We start from the raw sequence: 18,247 nt of genomic DNA on the forward strand, positions 1-18,247 counted from the left end.
GGATATACACATGTACTATTGTGAAGGAGAACCAGAGGCAAGACCACCAAAGGAAGGGAAAGATACTAATAAGGGAGACATAGGAGGAATGACAGGAATGTTTGTAGGGGAGAAGAAGAGCATAGAGGTTGGTTTGGTGGATCAGGGCGAAGGAAGAAAAGGGCAGGATTTAAAACTCTGTGGGAGCAAGGTATAAAAGAGAGGGGAGAAAGGAGGTTCAGGAGGAGACTGGAAAAGGAGAATCAAGAGAGCAAGTTAGCAGTAGAGAAAGAAAAATGTGACCAAAAGTATGAAAAAGCGCGGGACCTATTTAAGGACTTTCCTAATTTAAAAGTAGGAGGCTTACTACTAAATCCAGAGATTCCAAAAGGAGAAACAGTTTATGAGATGCAAGAATGGACCATGATAGTCTTTCTGCGAGGGCAAGGACAGGAGAAAAAAGTGATATGCCCTGATCCCATCTAGAACACACTGCCGAAAGAGGGAGACTGGGCATGTCACCCATGTTGTGGAACGGTTTGTGTGATGAGGAGTGCACCCCTGCGCAGGATTATTGATCGCGAGCAGTTTGGTCCAGCACCACAATGAATGGATCGTCTTTGGTTGAAAAGTTAACATTGACAAGTCATGGACAGTTGCCTGATTTATCTTGTTCCGACCCAGTTGGCATAATAGTTGATACCCTGCATGTGAATAAAGTTGAAGTTGAAAGTAGTTTAAATCGGTCTCAGCCTCTTCTTCCTGCCAAATCTGAGGAACTGTCACCACTTTCAAAAGAACCCAGTCACAACTATATATGAGAGTACATGTGAAAACTTCAGTATTTGCCCTTTGTATAGGGCAGGGGTCCCCAGCCCTTGGTCCGCAGCCTGGTGCCGGTCCGTGCACTTCCTTGAACTGGGCTGCAAACACGGATCTCTGCCCCCCTGCACACATGCACGATGGGTGTGTCACGCTTGCGAGTGGGTGTGTCATGCTTGTGGAGGAGTGTGTCACACTCGCGGGGTGGGCATGTCGCACTCACAGTTGGGCATGTCACACTCGCGGGTGGGCGTGTTGCTCTTGCGGGCGTGTGCTCAAGCGCGACACGCCCACCCCACAAGCGCAACCCATGAGCATGACATGCACAGCTACGAGCACAGGGGTGCCCATTCCCACCCACGCACAGAGCCCGCACCCCCCAACTGGTCCACCGTCTGAAAAAGTTTGGGGACCGCTGGTATAGGGAACATAACCATTTTCTTATGGGTTGTATGTGTGGGAATTACTAGCCCTTCTAGGCTGTGTTAGTGGAGTAGTAAGAGTTCGTGTAATTCCTCAATTTCCCTTTTAATGCCCATGTAGTACTGAAATTTGAAGTTATTTTTTTCATTCACTCAGAAATTTAGTGATAGTTGAAGACACTTTTTTGTGTGTATTGTGATGTTAACCTTAATACAATTGCCAAAATCTGGTTTGGGTGGGAAGCCTACATAATACAAGACCAGTCAATGCTAACTTTTGTTCTTGTGTTTGTTTACTGGTCCCCTCCATTTACCATTTCCAGTCCTTTTATTTTATTTTCCCTTTTCTACAGTTTCCTCCATGAGCTGCATGTCAAAAGGGGGAAGTCCTTGACTGTGTTTGTAAAATGGAGACCCATTTTTTGTAAACCATGTTTTTCCAGATCCGAGAATGGACATTATAACCTATGATGATTACTCCAATTCACCGCTTCCGAGATATTGAGAGGAAACCAGAGTATCTTCAGCCAGACAAGTGTGTCCCACCTCCCAGCAGTGATTCTTCAGGAACAATGTGGTTTATTCGAGATGGCTGTGGTATTGCCTGTGCAGTCATTACCTGGTTTCTGGTCTTCTATGCTGACTTTGTAGTCATTCTTGTTATGCTGCTTCCATCAAGAGACTATATTTACAGTGTGATCAATGGAATAGTTTTCAACGGGCTGGCATTCCTGGCTCTGGCTTCACATATGCGAGCTATGCTAACAGATCCAGTAAGTGTTATGTATTAATCTGCTATCGTTTCTTCTGGGTTTGTTTGTTTGTTTTGAACCAAATCTAATTGCAGGGTTTCTTCCTTACTATGTTTAAAGCATAGTTGCTTTTATTATTCGTTAAATTGTGTATTGCAGTGCAGTTTTCAGTTAGGAAGCTGTATGCGGGCCTTAAGGCAGCACACAGGAGCAGTTTTGTAAGCAGGGAAAAGTGAAGGAGGGATACTTATCTCTCCTCCATCTTCAGTAGGACAGGCTGTATGAATGGCGAGCCATGGCAAGAAAAACAGAAAAGCTAGAAAAACCTGTCTTGTGTGTTTGTCTCTTCAGGGAAGCATCATTGCAGTGAAGTTGTTCTTTGATTGAAACACACTTGCCCGTTTTTATTTTGTGCTGGATATTAGTCCTGACCTGTCTTGTGCCATGTTTTACATTCACTTTTGTGTGAGTGCATTTTAATTTTAATCGTGGACCTTGACTTTTAAAGGTCCAGTTTCAAGCCACAGGGTTTTTGAGGTGGGAAGGCATAGATTTAAACTCTGAACAAGTACTCTCCATTTTGTTTATGTCAGTCTTGAGTTACGTACATACTTAAAACAAAGTGGAAGGCCCTCCAAATCATATTATCTATAAGGCTGACCGTGCCAATTTGTAACAAATAATTAAAAAGGAATTAAGGGGAATAACCCAGCTCAGTGAAGTTGGTTGGAACATTTCAATTCCTCCAGTCTTTGAAGTGTTGGAAATGCTTCTGTTGTCCCAACCTTTGGAATTATAACTGATATCAAGTTATAAGATGTGTCCCACTAACTCAAGGATGGAGAATATGCATCCAGATGCTTTTGGTCAGCACCTACTATCAACCCTCACTGTTGACTCTGATGTCTAGAGCTGATGAGAATTGTAGTCCAGCAGCATCTGTAAGGCCAGATGTTCCCTGTTCCTGCCTTAACTTCCGTTGTTTCAAACTTCAGTTGATTCTCTTACAGTAAAAGGATCAATTCTTTGGTAGTGAGGGTGTATAAAAATCAGTGTTTTTTTAATCAAATTGACTTAAATCGAAAATATCAACTTTTAATTGTCAATTTATTTAAATTGTTCAATATCATTTTAAAAATTTAAATCTTTATTTAAATCAATTTGATTTAAATCAAAAACACTCTTGAGTAAGTGTATGTATTTAAATTTGAGGGTTTCCCTGAAATTATATTCGGCTTAGACCATAGCTTAAAGTGACTGAGAAAACATATGGTTAAAAGTAGAGCTTGCTGGTAGAGATGCATGGCAATGTATATCTCTACATGAGAAAATATGTAATTCACTTATGTAATTCACTGCTGGGAAAGTGGTACATGTTACTGTGTGTATATTCCTGGTTTGTTAATACTTCCTTTGTCTAACTGTATCCATGAAACATTCTTTATGGAAGAACTGGAAGCATCTGACTTGGCTCTTGGCCTGTCACAGCTGCCTGAATGTGGCTTTATATCAGCAGCGAAATGCTTCTTATTTGACTGTGAAAGTTGCAACCACATCATTACGGCTCTTCTTGTTTTGAAGAGTTACAATGGCATAATTCAAATCTGGTGCCTGATAATAGTTTCACTCCATTTACCATATAGAAATGGTGGGTAAAGGCTTGCCAGAATCAAGTGAAAATATAATCTGATTTTTTAGCTCCAGATTTGTTTAAATTTGAGAGTTTCCCTGAAAGGATATTGAGTTTAGTTAGACCACAGTTTAAAGTGACTGAATGAATCCTATGTTTGCATGGTTGAAGTGCTCAACAAGCACCAACATTGCCAAAAATCATTTCAACACATCCCTGTTATGGCTTCTTCAGTTATCCAGTAGTTCATTTAGCCAAAGATGCATTCATGTTTCTTTATTCAAATACAAGGTGCATATCTATAAATAATGGTAAAATGGTTTATAGAGTTATGTCACATCAACCAGATGTTATGTTTTCGGAGGCCTGTTTTGCATGTTTTGCAGTCTCTGTCAGGATTATGAGTTATATCTGAGTTGATCTAATTGTGAAATGGCAGCATATAACAATCTGAAAATCCATTTTATGGATATATTAGCACAGTCTTCTGGAAATTTCATTCCCAGCTAGCATGATGAGTGGCCGTACAGGCTTTGGTGGATGAGTTCAAAACATCTGCAGGATGAGAGTAAGACTATGGTATAAAGCCATAAAACTACTTAAATCCCAATAAATTAATACTGATGTTAAAGAACTAGGTGAATTTTCAAAGAAGGAAACTGCCGACTTTTGCTCCACGCATGCTACTTTAAATGTACTGGTGCTTATAGCTAGTAATCCTTTAATACAGTTTAACCTGATACTCTATGCCTGTAGTTCAAACTCACTTCTTTCTTATGACATTTGGAATATTTACAGTGAACCTTTTTATCCCCATTTCTCCTGTATGCTCACCTGCCATTATTGTTTAAGTAATGAGAAATTATATACATGTTTTCATTCTCTGAAAACCTGAGACAGGTAAGGGTTTGATATGAGTTTATAACACAAGTCAATTAATTTCTGTGTCTAGGAGATTTCCCTGTTCCTACATCCATAATAGTCCTGTTGTGAGGCCTCCTGTTTCTTCTGATGATGACTGAAAATGCTCTGAAATTCTTTATTTTCAATTCTAGGGTGCAGTGCCTAAAGGTAATGCTACAAAAGAGTTCATAGAAAGTTTACAGCTGAAGCCAGGGCAGGTGGTTTACAAATGTCCAAAGTGCTGTAGTATCAAGCCAGACAGAGCACACCACTGCAGGTACTATTATTATTATCATTTATTTATGTACATTACAAGTGTATTATTTTTTCTGTGACTTGATACTTATGTTTATGGCAGCCTAGTAGATGGATGTATACCCAGTATGGTGTAGTGGATAGAGTGATGAACTACGACTCAGGAGACCTAGGTTCAAATGTCTGCTTAGCCATAGAAACTCATTGGGGGTGCAGAACTGGTAACTTAAATATGTTACTTAAATATCTCACTTACTTTGAAAGCCTGTTAGCGGTTCTGACCTGATGGCATATAACATAACAAGTAGATGGATATTTTTTGCCAGTTATGAAAATATCAGCAGTTCTCTATAACTGGCATTGTGAATAAATTATTCACATATAAAATGGTGTTGTGTGTTTCTGACCATTCCCCCAAGGTTTTATATCATCACTGGCCCCATCCTTTTTGTCCATACATCAGGTGTCACCATCTGCAAGGAAAAGAGTGTGTGTATACACATCTATACCATCTATCAGTGGTTCCTAATTTTGGGTCCCCAGATATTCTTAGATTAAAGTTCCCTGAAACCTTTAGCATTAGCTTTCTTGGCCAGGACATATGGGGACCCAAGATTGAGATCCACTGCCGTCAACGTTCCCTCTATTTGTCATCCCTGCTGCATGAGAGCCTTGCCCATCTGCATGGGGAGGCGGGATTTCATCTGAAGTTAGCAGTCATCAACTCCAGCTGCCACTGCACAGCAATGATGGAGCTCTGCGCGCCCATGCCTGCACTCACCTTAGAGGGAACATTGACTGCCATATATGGGTAACTGTAATCCATGTGCTGCCTTCTGTAAGGCCATAGAGTCCCAAGGCATTGCTAGCAGCATAGGAATAGTGGTTTTCATCAAGCTCAGGATAGACTTCCCATCTCTGCTCTGTACATGTTGGGGCTGAGAATGATTGGTTGGGCGTTAGGAGTGCCATATGTTCTTGAAAGCAGGATCAGACCGTATGTGGCACCTCTTGTGCTTTTATTCTTGTGCTGTTTTTTTTTTTTACCTTGCTTATATATATCGTGGCACAGGATGGGAGCAAAGGTTTTGAGTACAGGTTTATATATCTGCTTGCAGAGCCAGAGATTGGGAGTTAAATTCTCCACTGGGCAGTAGAGCCCGCCTATGTGGCCTTGGGTAAACTGTACAGTCCCAGGATTCCCCCAGAAGAAGGGACTGGTGAACCGCTTTTGGGTACTCTCTACTTAGAAAACCCTGAAAAAGGAGTGCCATAAGTCAGATTTGACAGCACATAATTGTTTTTATATCCAGTATATTATTTCACTACATACAGATATAGTTTATTTTATGTGAGTCCTGTTTGGGAATATATTCTCTGCATGTCTGACACATCCTATTGTTTTGCCAGGCTCAGAAGGAAACTTATTCATGCAGAAGCCAAACTCATAGAGTATTTATAGGGCCCAACGTTTATCAGCTATAAGGAGCAGAGTTGTGCACAAAACTGATTGTTTATCCACTGTGTTAGTCACAAAAACATCACACAGATCAGTTTTCAGAGTCATTTTTAAATGTACAAAAGAGGGAGAGGGAGAAATATTGTTGAAAGATACTTGACTAGGTAGACAAGCAGGCCCGTGTACTTAAAAAAACAACAACAAGGAAGAAGTGGAGATCTGTCTGTCTGAAGCAGTGATCCATGTTTTGATTTGGAGCCAGATACATATATCATACAGGAGCAAAAATAAGATGAAATCAACTTGCAGTGCCTATTCTTTTTAGATATGTTTTCACATTGTTGCAGTAGGTTGAAGGCTTAGTCCATATAGAATTTAGTAATCTTTATGGTGCTATAATGCTTTCTGTTGCCTTTTGTGCTGCTTTTGCATGTTGCTGAACTTAATTTTGAATGAAAATAAAGGGGAATCAGTATAGATGTCTGTGATGAGATATACTCAAAACAAGTGCTGAAAACTTGAGTGTCTCAGTTGAAGAACTGCAACCGGGTTATCACTTGTTGATATTGTTCCAAATATCTAACTGATATTTCTTTACTTAATGATCTTGTGCAATATGCCCACAGTTCAATTAACTTGAAAGATTAAATATCTTTTGGTGAAGAGGAAACATTTTCCTCATGATCGGGTAACTGTAGAAGACTGCATTTGGGAAGTGGGTAGAATTCCATTTTGACTTAATATGTGCTTTTTCTTCTTGTAGTGTTTGTAAAAGATGTATACGGAAAATGGATCACCACTGTCCATGGGTTAACAACTGTGTAGGAGAGAATAACCAAAAGTACTTTGTACTGTTTACAGTAAGTAGTTCTCTGGGTGAAATATTTTTATAGAGTAGTTTAAACAGGGACCTTGGAACTTCAAGTAGGACTTGCCCAACTTCTTTGGTTTACTTCTTTAAACCATTGCAATGTAATTCCCTTGGGAAAACTAACAACTTATTCAAATTAGAAAATATTTGAGGCAGTAGTTGAAGAATAAGTGAAGTCATCCAAGTGTGCTTACTTAATATTTACTTTCTTCAAGACATTATTAAAAGGTTATATGATATTAATATTCAGACTACCATCTGAATATTAATCCAGTGGCAGCATTTGTAGTTAGCTGCCACCCCAATAGGATATTTAAAGGCTTTTCCCTGCCTTTCGGAAAGGTGCCCCCATATTTGTCCCTTATTAGCTCCATGAGCTGAGACAACTGTTAACTAAATACATATTGAACTCACTGCAGTTGAAAGAGATTCAGGGATGTTATACAGACCAACATGGTACAGGCAGATATTGCCCAGCAGGATGCTGTAAGATGGAGGAGATGGTATGTTTTCTAGCAGAATGCCTTCTGTATGCAGATTTGAGAGATCAATATCTTAAACCCTTAACAATCAGGATCAAGAAAAATTTCCTCATGTTTTATTTCTGCTAGCTGGCACAACTACTGTATATCTTACAGGGCTGCTAAATATTTTAAACAAGCCATAGAAAAACAGAACTCATTGCCTGCTTCACAAGCTCTTCAAGTTAAATTCCCAACTTGATACTTGCTTAAGAGTGCTTATTTTATTATTTTAAGCTTTTCTGATTGTTTATGCATACTTATATTAGATGCTAAATATTGTTTTTTAAGAGTAGTTTAATTTCTGTCTATGTGTACAGCCTGATTGGCTATGAAGCAATAAAGTATTTAAGTCACAAAATAATTTGAAAGTTCTCTAGTCTTGCTGCTTTGTCTGTCGCTTGATGATTTTGTTTCACATCAAGGCATATTGCTCTGCCTCTGTCAGTGTAGCCTGGTAATTTAGTTAAGAGAAGAAGAAAAAATAAATCACTTTTTTTTTGTTTTTTTGTTAGAGATGTCCAGCTAGAAATGTCTGGCTTTGCCTTGTTCAGCCATGTGCTGTTTGGCACTTCTGCCAGAATTGTCCAGCAATCTGGCCTTTGGACACACATCCTTTCAGTATATTTATACCACATTTAAGCACCACTGTTTGCAGGCCTGTTTGCTCATTTAAGGTTGGAGAAGAAATGATCTGGCTGGCAGTGGTGTTATCCATTTTGCAGGAGGGTCAGACTAGATTGCCTCTGACCCTTTCCAGTGCTAACTGTGTTTCAGTAAATTGACATGATTAGCTAACATTATAAATAGCTGTATTCTAAAAGATGTTGGGCTGAACCCTCTTTCCACTGAGCATAATGTATCTGCAGGTGTAGCACTCCATACAACATTCACCTTGCAGTTATGGAAGCTGGAGATTTTCTCACGCACAGCATCAGGGCTTCCACTTATGCAGCAGAGTAGAAAAGGCAAGGATAAAAGAACTGCCCATATCATGGACATAATACACACAGAAAAACCAGCAAATTTTTTGCCCTTTAATTTGACTTTGAGGAGAAAATGTTCTTATTACATGTCATAAAACATGTCTCATGGAAGAATAGATCCCCCTGCCCTCAGTTTTATCTCATAATTGAGTATTGTTGGAGGAAAATAGACTTCTTGTTCAGTCACTAAGTTTATTCCAAGTACTTTTCCATTGAATATATCTACAGTATTCATTCTCTGACTGAGGTAACTTAGAGATGAGTTTGAAGATAAAGAAATCTTTAGTCATGTTGGCTAGAAAAACATCTGTAGTGAGTTTTGAATGTCAGCTCCAGCTTTAAAAAGTATCAGTCTCATATGAGGATTATTAAACTCCCAGATCAGAGTTCCTTGACATTTCTTAAGTGTATGGGTGGGTGTGCTTGAGTATTTCTGCAGGTTTGAGTAGGGTGGAGTAGCTGTAAAGACAAGCTGTTGGAGGAGGGAAATGTCACCTTGGTGTGTTAGAAGATTGTCTTCAGTTGAAACTCTCAGGATGGCTCTTCTTTTGAAGACACCACAGCTGACAATGAGAACTACTTGTTTAATTTTAAGCTTGTTAGATGAACGGTGCATACCTGACTGCTTGGAGTTGAAACACAATCTACTGTATCATGTAGTGTAGACTGGAGATGTTACAATACATGGTTATCCAGCTTACATGCCTACTCACTCTTTGCATATTTGCTCATACATCAGTTCCATTGTGTTCAAGGGAACTTGTTTGTAAAAAAACAATGTGTAGAATAATTTGGCTGCAATCTTGTGTCTTGGTTAAATAGGGGTAACAAAAATGAAAAATATATTGAAAATACATGAACACTAAATGAAAAACATGGCAGAAGTACAGTATTACTGCTGTTAAATCTGTTTGGACAATGAATTATATACTTTCCTTGATTTCAAAATGGATCTAAAAGTTATTCTGCTTTTGTGATACAGTAGGGCCCCTGCATCTGCTGGGGATCAGTTCAAAGCCCTCTCGCAGATGTGAAAAAATGCAGATTATACTGAACTCTATGCATAGTATGGTCTCTGGCTTTCTCTAGTAAGCATTTCTAGTAACGTTATCATTAAAATACATATATTTATACTGAAAAATTTTCTTTTAATGGCTTTAACATTTTCAGACCGTAAATAAGTAAATCAGTGGATACTAATCCTGAGGATAAAGGGGTCCTACTGTATAGCAAAATTTATTATGTGGAGCAGTTCAAACCCAGGAAACAGATAGAAAGAATACATTGCTTAGTACATATATTTCTTGCTGTTATGTTTCAACAGACAGAAGCTGCCATCTATTGATCGCAGTCCTTGCATTAGATGGTGAGCCCAAGCTGTTGGTCGAGTCTCTGGGCCAATGTCTTCCCAAACGGGACCCTTAGATAACAGCATAATTAGAAACCTTCCTCACTTTATTTTGCATATATAATAGAATTGTGCATAGAAATATACTATTTTGAAAGTAATGTGTTTTAACTGTTCAAAATTGTACTGTGTTTCAGATGTATATAGCACTGATTTCTCTGCATGCCCTGATTATGGTTGGATTCCATTTCCTACATTGCTTTGAAGAAGACTGGACAAGTAAGTGAATTTTACGCTTACAGACTAAAGTACCTTTGAAAGGTTATTGGACTGCAACTCCCAGCATTCCTTACCCTTGACTGTGTTGGTGAGGGCTGATGGGAGTTTTGGTCTGATAGTATCTAAAAGGCTGTAGTTTTCCCATCTACAGACTAAAGGGAAAGAAGATGCCACTAAAAAGGTTCTTAAGAAGAATTCAGAAACTTCTCCTAAGTACAGGAATGATGTGTGATTGCATCACAGGGTGGTGACATGCAACCCTTGGGCCATACAACGGTTGCTGTGTTCCATGGATCTTGAGGAGGTGATATAGCCTGTGGTGGATTCAAGGGAGATAGCCTTCAAACCCTCTGAAAGCATACACCCCTGGTTGCTGCACAATGGTGGAGGGCAGGCTTTCACTTAACTAGGGCTTATTTTCAGGGTAGGGCTTATATTACGAGCATCCTGAAAAATCATACTAGGGCTTATTTTCAGGGAGCAGGGTAGTATGATATTAGCTCTCTGTATGGAGTACTCAGGGCTCTGTAATGTTCCATTTTCACAGAGTGTAGTTCTTTCTCTCCACCAACGACTGTGATCCTTCTTATCCTGCTGTGCTTTGAGGCGCTCCTCTTTCTCATCTTCACATCTGTAATGTTTGGAACACAGGTGCACTCCATCTGCACTGATGAAACGGTGAGTAGTTCCTGGTCTCTTTTTTTCCCTTTTGTTGTTTTTCTTTACTTTAAAAAAAAGCACTCAGCTTTGCTTTCCTTGTCCCGGTAAGTAATGACAAACCTGAGAAAACCATTAAAAATAACAGGCATATTCCAGAGACAGGTACAGGTCTGTGTGAAAGTGAAAACATGGCACCTGCGGAAAACATGCCATGAACTATAATTAGAATAGTTATTACTGTTTTACACAATGAAATCCACAGCTGCTACTCTCTAGGATTGCAGATTACACTGCTAACTGTTGTTCACTCCTTGACTTAGTGATATGTGATGGTAATGGAAGAAATACAGTAGAAGGCATTCCCCCCCCCCACAAACACAACTTAAATATACAGCGGTGCCCCGCATTACGACTACCCCCCTTGACGACGAAATCACTTGATGAAGACTTTTTTTGCGATCGTTTCACTGTACGATGATCAGGTCACACACACACACACACACACACAAACACACCTTTTCTGTGTGGGGGGGCTGTTGCTGCAAAGGTGATTGGCAGCAGGAAGAAGTCATCACCTACCTCCCTCTCCCTCCACTTGGCCTATTTTCCATCAGCTGGGGCACCCGGTGTTGCCAGCCTGCTTTGCAGAGCTGATTGGGGCGGCGTGGGAGAGGAGTGAGTGGAGCGGCTGTACCCCCAGATGCCCTCACTCCCTGTCAGTCTCCCACAGAGGGTTTCTTTCTCTCTCCCCCCAGCCCTGACACAACCCCATGGTGCGCTGCTCCATCGCCCTGTGAGAAAAGGGGTCCACCTCATGACGGGCAAAGAGGAGCTGCCTCAGTCCCCTCTTTTGTCTTCCTTCTGACTCCAGCTGCCGACCCGAGCTGTCCCACCCCAAGTCCCAAAGTTTAAGCCCTGTGGGAGAAGGCGAGCGGAACTCAAAGGGAACCCACAAAGAGGCAGAGGAGGCAGCGGCAGGCAGGCAAGCCAGCAGGGACGGTGAAAGAATCATAAAAAAACCCACAGCATCCCAGGCGGTGGCAACACCCTTCAGAGATGAAAAACTAGCCTTTTCTTACTCAGCTCACTCACCGGCATTGGAGGGAAGTAGGAACAGGCAGGAGGGGGAGGCAGCAAGCCCGCCTTGCCTGCTCAGGGCTGGGTGGTTTCCCATCCTCAGGCAGGGAGCCCGACAGTTTCCTGCCTTGAACTCTCTCACCCAGCCTGACGCTGGATGTGGAGTTTCCCCTGCTCTCTGGGAGCATGGCCGGGCAGAAAGCACAGGAGCACTCCCTCCCCTCCTCCTTCTCCTTTGTGATGAGAAGAGGCGCCGAGCGGCAGTTTCGTTCCACCTGCTCCTGCTTCTCCGAGAAGGCGCCCAATGGCTTCCCGAGAGAACAGCCAAGGAGCCCGGCTGGAAAGCCAGGAGCCAGCAGCGTGGACGGACCCATCGGCTGGAGGCAGAGCCTGGCGAGGAGGCCATTTGAATTTCCGGGGCTCTTGCCTCCAGCCACTGGGCCCGTTTGCGCTGCTGGCTTTCCAGCGTTGGCCAAATGTAAGAGGCTGGGCATTAAAGTGAGACGCCACTGAGGCAGCGCAGGGGGTTGGCGTCGCCACGAAGATTTGAGCAAGGCGCGGAGGGCGGCGCAGGAACTGCTGCCACTTAAGTAGCTGGGCAGGCAGGTCATAGCCCGCGCTCGGGAGGATCCTCCGGGAGCCACCGCCACTGCCGCAGTCCCCAACAAATGACAGAAAGGAATGGGCACTTCCCCCCTCACGTTTGGCGTGAGGCAGGAGGGCACCCGCCACAGTAACAACATGGGCTTGCGCCTTCAACTGACACTGACACACAAAATGACACCCCCCTCCTCCTCCCTCTTCTCGCGCACTCGTACCTAGCTCCCTGCCGGCGCAAGGCAGAAAAAAAGGGGGAGGTGGGGCTCGGTACCGCTTCCATCGAACTCAGAACGGTCCAGAAAGGCAAGCAAAGAATGGTTGGAGGCATTCTGCGCCTGCTTGGCCTTGTGCCCGGTCCCTGCTCTAGCCTCTCCTTTTTCCTCTTCATGACAGCAAAAACAGCTGATCGGCGGTTGGCAAAATGGCTCCCCGCTGTTTTGCTGACCTGTTTTCGCAAGACAGGGATCGCAAAATGGATGCCCTATGGAGGGTCTTTGCAGGACGATCAGGTGTTTCCCTTATTGGAACACATTGACCGGTTTTCAATGCATTCCAGTGGTGTGTTTTTTTCGCATGACGACGATTTCGCTATACAGCAGTTTTGCTGGAACGGATTATCGTCATCATGCAGGGCACCACTGTAGCTATGCAGGAGCTATGTCCTACAAATAAGGATCTGTAATTTATCTAGGCATGTGAAAACCAAACCACTCCTTTCAGGGAAAGTTCTGAGGGACCATTGCTTAGTACTGGGGCTTCACAAAAAATGCCTGAAAAAAAATCTATGACTAGCTCAGAATGTGAGAGAGCCAAATTCCTTTACCAATGTGCACCTCAGAAGGGATCTGTTGTGCGGTCACACAGAGAGATAATTGTGGTTATCTGTCACTCTTCCTTCACTCTCCCAATAGAGTCTTCCAGCTTCTTACCCTGTGGCTAATCTATCGAAGGTGCTTACTGGTGAACAACCTGCTCTAAAAATGATGCAGCTCCAGCACATGCATACAACAGACATATTTAAAATTCTCCTTGCTTTGCTTCATGGTGATGAGGAGCCATTTTTAAATGCCATAAATTTTGTTTCTTGGTAGGGAGGGGGTTTAGTTCATTTCACTCTTTGATGTTCCTTCCAAAAATTGTTGTCATACAGCTGTATATGGCAGTGAGGATGATTTTCAAGGGGCAGTTTGGGGCTTGAGAATATTTTGTTTCTTTGTTTTGTAGCTTCTGCAAAGGAATTCTCTTGCATTAAACATGTAATCAGTCATTTTGGGGGGGAAAGTTATTTCCCTGCATAAGAGAGGGTTCTGTGTTCTGTGAATAAATGGAACAATACAAATTGGTTCATATAGTCCTTACATTCTCTACACTGGGGTGGGATGAGAGAAGTCTTCAGTGTCATCCCCATTTAAAAAACTTTTTTGGACAATAACTCCCTCAGTTTCCCAGTCACCAAGGTTGAATGACTAAAGGCACTTAAAGCAAAAAAGCAAAGCGTGCTGCGTATACATCACCCCATAGCACTTAAAGCACTCTCTGGGCAGTTTACAAGTTAATTATGCAGGCTATACATTGCCCCCCTCCCGTGAACTGGGTACTCATTTTATCATCCTTAGAAGGATAGAAGGCTGAGTCAACCTTGAACCTGCTACCTGGGATTGAACTCGTGGTTATGAGCACAGTTTGGCTGCAGTACAGCAGTTTAATCACTGCACCATGAGACTCAAGCTCTCCTGAAAACAGTTGGATTTTCCTGTGCATAAACTTGTTTGAAATTGTTTTGTAATATTGGAGTAAGTTCTTAAAACGATAGGACGACTTGTCCATGTTTTTACTTGAAATTATACATCTCCTGCCTGCCAAATCCAAGAAATATTAAATACGTTACCAGCCTCTTTAATGCTGCTGAAATGGTAGAGAAGAAGAAACTCACTTCTTTATACTAAGAGGATCTTGATTTGGTTCCTTACACAGATACTACTCTCCATTTTTTCAGATTTGTTGGTTTGAAAATTTCACAGCATATGCTTAAGACCAACAACTTTAAAAATGGCAAACAGGTAGATTAGAACAAAATATTATATAAAAATGACAAAATACTGAAGCTAGTGTCAGTGCAGTGGATTGGAAAAGAGAGCAAGAACTGATCTGAGAGCTGGACAGATACCAAGACCATCACCAGGTGCTAAAGAATCATCATATTGTGCCAAACAAGCTTTCCTGAGGAACGTATCCCAGGTATGAGATACCATGGCTGAGAAGGTCTTATCCTCAATCTCTGCACACCTGAATGTAGGACATAGAAAAGGATTCCTGAGGAAGTTTTCAGTAGTTAGGTGCATCTTTAGGAGAAGGTATAACATTCTGTCTTATTGTATATCCTATTTTTAATACACTGTAAACTTAAAAGTCTCCAATACTTCAGTACTTCCTTGTAGGAAATGGGTTCAAACTTCTTGATAAATCTGATGTTTTCTGTTCAGTATTGTTGTTGTTTTATCTTTTTGGAATACAGTCGTGCCCTGCTTTACGATTGCCCTGCATTATGATGATGTTTTTGCGATCGCTTTTGCGATCGCAAAACAATTGTCTGAATAGGCTTTTTTCACTTTGCGATGATCGGTTCCCTGCTTTGGGAACTGATTCTTCGCAAAACTACGATTTTCCTACATCTGATTGGCGGTTTCATAATGGCCGCCGGGTAAATAAAATGGCTCCCCGCTGTTTTCTGGGACGGTTTCCTCGCAAGACAGCCACCGAAAATGGTCACTCTATGGAGGATCTTTGCTGGACGGTGAGTTTTTAGCCCAATGGAACGCATTAAATGGGTTTAAATGCATTTCTATGGGTTTTTTATTTTCACATTACGACGTTTTTCTACAGCGATTTCGCTGGAACAGATTAACGTCGTAATGCAAGGCACCACTGTATGGAAACCAGAAGTACATTTTAACCCTGTCCTCCTTACTGTCACATCTCCAACAGATGAGGGGACCTGCAGGTATTGGAAGCTTATTCAGAAATTGTCCTAATAAAGGTATGGCCATAACATGGATTTTGGAATTTGTTTCATGGCCAAGAGGGGTGTCTCTGCAAGAATTGTACATGATTCTTGAATTTAATATTAAGGCATTATATGATATTGAGAACTTAATTTCTAGCTCCTTTGGTGATGATTTCTATCACTGATCTTCCTTTCTAGAAGACTGTATACTGAGTTGACATTTTTAGTGAGCTGTCCACCCCAGCTACAAAGTTTACTTTCCTACATAGTCACAAGTAATTCAGATCTCATTGGTGTGTAGTTAGATGAAGTTCAAGAAATCAGATATTCCACCAAGTATCAGATTTAACATTCTTAGTATCCTCGTGCTTGTTTTCATTATTTCACTTGTACTTTCTCTTTATTACTTTCTTGTTCCACTGTTCAAGCCATCACTGGTGTGTAGTAGTACATGTCCCGTTATCCTCTGACTACTAAATTTATTTGGGAACCTTTGGTGAAAAAATTGTCAAAAGCTCTGGAGCATGCAACAGCTGTGTTAAACATAAGAGCAAACTATATTTTCCCTGATCTCTAATACATCTATTGTACAAAAGGAGAAGATTAGAAGCTTCTGTTTCTCATTTGTCTCAAAATATAGTTTGATTTTCTGTACAAACCTGAGAAATTGGTGCATGCAAAGCAGGATCGCAAATCATGTTTTGATCCTGCTTCCTGTAAACCAGAACTTTGAAATAACAAATTAATAGGTTAATGTTAAGTTTGTTGCTTTTTTCCATCGAACAGGAGAAGCATTGATGCTTTTTTAAAAAATAATGCTTTGAGTGCATTTTCTGTGCATTAAAAACATTAATTGTACTACAGTGGTGCCTCGCATAACGAGCGCACCGTTTAACGACGAATCCGCATAGCGATCTATTTTTTTAAATCGCTAATGCGATCGCATTGAAATGTTTTAATGGGCAAAACATCGCATTGTGATGATCGGTAAGCGTTTCGCTTACCGATCTTCGCATTGCAATGTTTTTTAAACAGCTGATCAGTGGTTCCAAAATGGCCACCGAGTGCCCAAAATGGCCGCAACCCTTTTTACGCGGTTTCCTCGCTTACCGAGGGCGCAAAAATGGCGGCGCTATGGAGGATCTTCGCTGAACGGTGAGTTTGGGCCCCATATGGGTTTTTCCGTTCCGTTTAACGATGTTTTCACATAGCGACATTAATCCGGAATGGATTAACGTCGCTATGCGGGGCACCACTGTATATCTATATGTCCGCAGATCTCCTCCCAAGAAATAAAGCATCCGTATCCGTTCACATGAGAAGTAGCTCTGGATAGTTGATTTTTAGCCTTGGCACTCCAAATTTTGTTGGATTAGAGCCTCCTGGTCACCATGGCCAGTAGGCAGTTTCTGAAAGCTGTAGTCCAGCATTAAGAATTTCACAACTAGAAAAGACTGATTTACAAAGGACCACTACTTCGTAGATTACTTGCAGTTCTGTAGAAGCTTTGTCTGAAAGTATGATCTTAACAGAAGACCGCTCAGTTCCTCCACAGTGTTACTTTTCCAAAGACTCATAGTCAACAATTCCTAGTACACACACAATCTGATGGGAGTGTCCCAGAGATACTCACCTAAGTGAAAAAAACCAAATTGCAGTGTGCAATGAATAATGTAGTTTGAGAAGCACTTCTAAAGGTTGCATTTGGAGCAGAACCAACTAGTGAGTACACTGGAATGTTTTGCATGATCCCTTTCTATGGAAATGGTGGTGGTGGAAGGAACTAGGCACTGTGACTGTATAACTTTCATAGCCTCATAAGCCACACATGCTGTACTTTGGGTGATCTCAGCTGGCCCCTCTGCTGGGAGACACAGTACAAAATTGAACTCCTGACTCCTGCACTCCAACCCATTCATGTACACCAAATTAGCAAATTAATTTCACAATTTCTAAAATTTAACCCAACAAAATAATTTCCAGGCTTAATGTTCCAAGCTCCACTTTAATTGATACTTTGCCAGTATTAGATAAAAGAGCAAACCAGAATAACTATCCTGGGACTGCATCTTCTAATTTCCTTCTTTTGTTCAAAGTTGACAAAGAAGAGGAAATATTCAAATTCAAGATTTGTGACTATTTGTAATGGTGAATGATGGTGCCTTATTGTATCGAAATGCAGTCAGTATCTGTGAGATCACACCCATCCTCCATACTAGGAATCTGATGAAGCCAGGCATGTCTTTGCAAAGGCTAAGATGATTCTTTGTCAGCCCTGCTTATTTTCCAGTGTCTTTATTTTATCATGGGACGGTCTGTTAATATCTGAATTTCCTTCTGGATCGCTTTTAATAAACTTGCATTTATTGGTAATGCAAGAAATTTTATGACTGAAATCCTGTTGCTTAGCAGGTTCATTTGTACTAGAATACAGTGGGGTCTCTACTTAAGAACTTAATCCGTATTGGAAGATGGTTCTCAAGTTGAAAAGTTCTTATGTTGAATCTGCATTTCCCATGGGAATGCATTGAAAACCATTTAATCCGTATCTGCTCTTTTCTGTCCATAGAAACTACAGTAGGCCCATTGAATTTGTTGAGTCAACTCTTCCATAAGTTCCATTGATTCAAATGGACCTGCTCTATTTGAGACTTTCTGTTGGGGGAGATTTCTGATGCC

The 18,247-nt window shown here is 41.3% G+C and overlaps 1 protein-coding gene across 7 annotated transcripts in view; it reads left to right on the plus strand.

Annotated features, from left to right (window-relative positions):
* Positions 1 to 18,247, plus strand: part of ZDHHC3 (zDHHC palmitoyltransferase 3) — a 53,140-nt gene that overhangs the window by 14,228 nt on the left and 20,665 nt on the right. For 6 of the 7 annotated variants that reach the window (XM_020807659.3, XM_020807660.3, XM_078377373.1 and 3 more), the window contains exons 2-6: positions 1,667 to 1,996; positions 4,661 to 4,785; positions 6,986 to 7,082; positions 10,146 to 10,227; positions 10,775 to 10,905. In XM_020807659.3, the coding sequence (XP_020663318.1) occupies positions 1,691 to 1,996; positions 4,661 to 4,785; positions 6,986 to 7,082; positions 10,146 to 10,227; positions 10,775 to 10,905 (741 nt within the window). In that variant the 5' untranslated portion in view covers positions 1,667 to 1,690. The remainder of the gene's footprint in view (positions 1 to 1,666; positions 1,997 to 4,660; positions 4,786 to 6,985; positions 7,083 to 10,145; positions 10,228 to 10,774; positions 10,906 to 18,247) is intronic. The other variant, XM_073003525.2, reaches the window with a different exon arrangement.

Source organism: Pogona vitticeps, chromosome 6 (assembly GCF_051106095.1).
Source record: "Pogona vitticeps strain Pit_001003342236 chromosome 6, PviZW2.1, whole genome shotgun sequence".
In the NCBI taxonomy this organism is placed as follows: domain Eukaryota; kingdom Metazoa; phylum Chordata; class Lepidosauria; order Squamata; family Agamidae; genus Pogona; species Pogona vitticeps.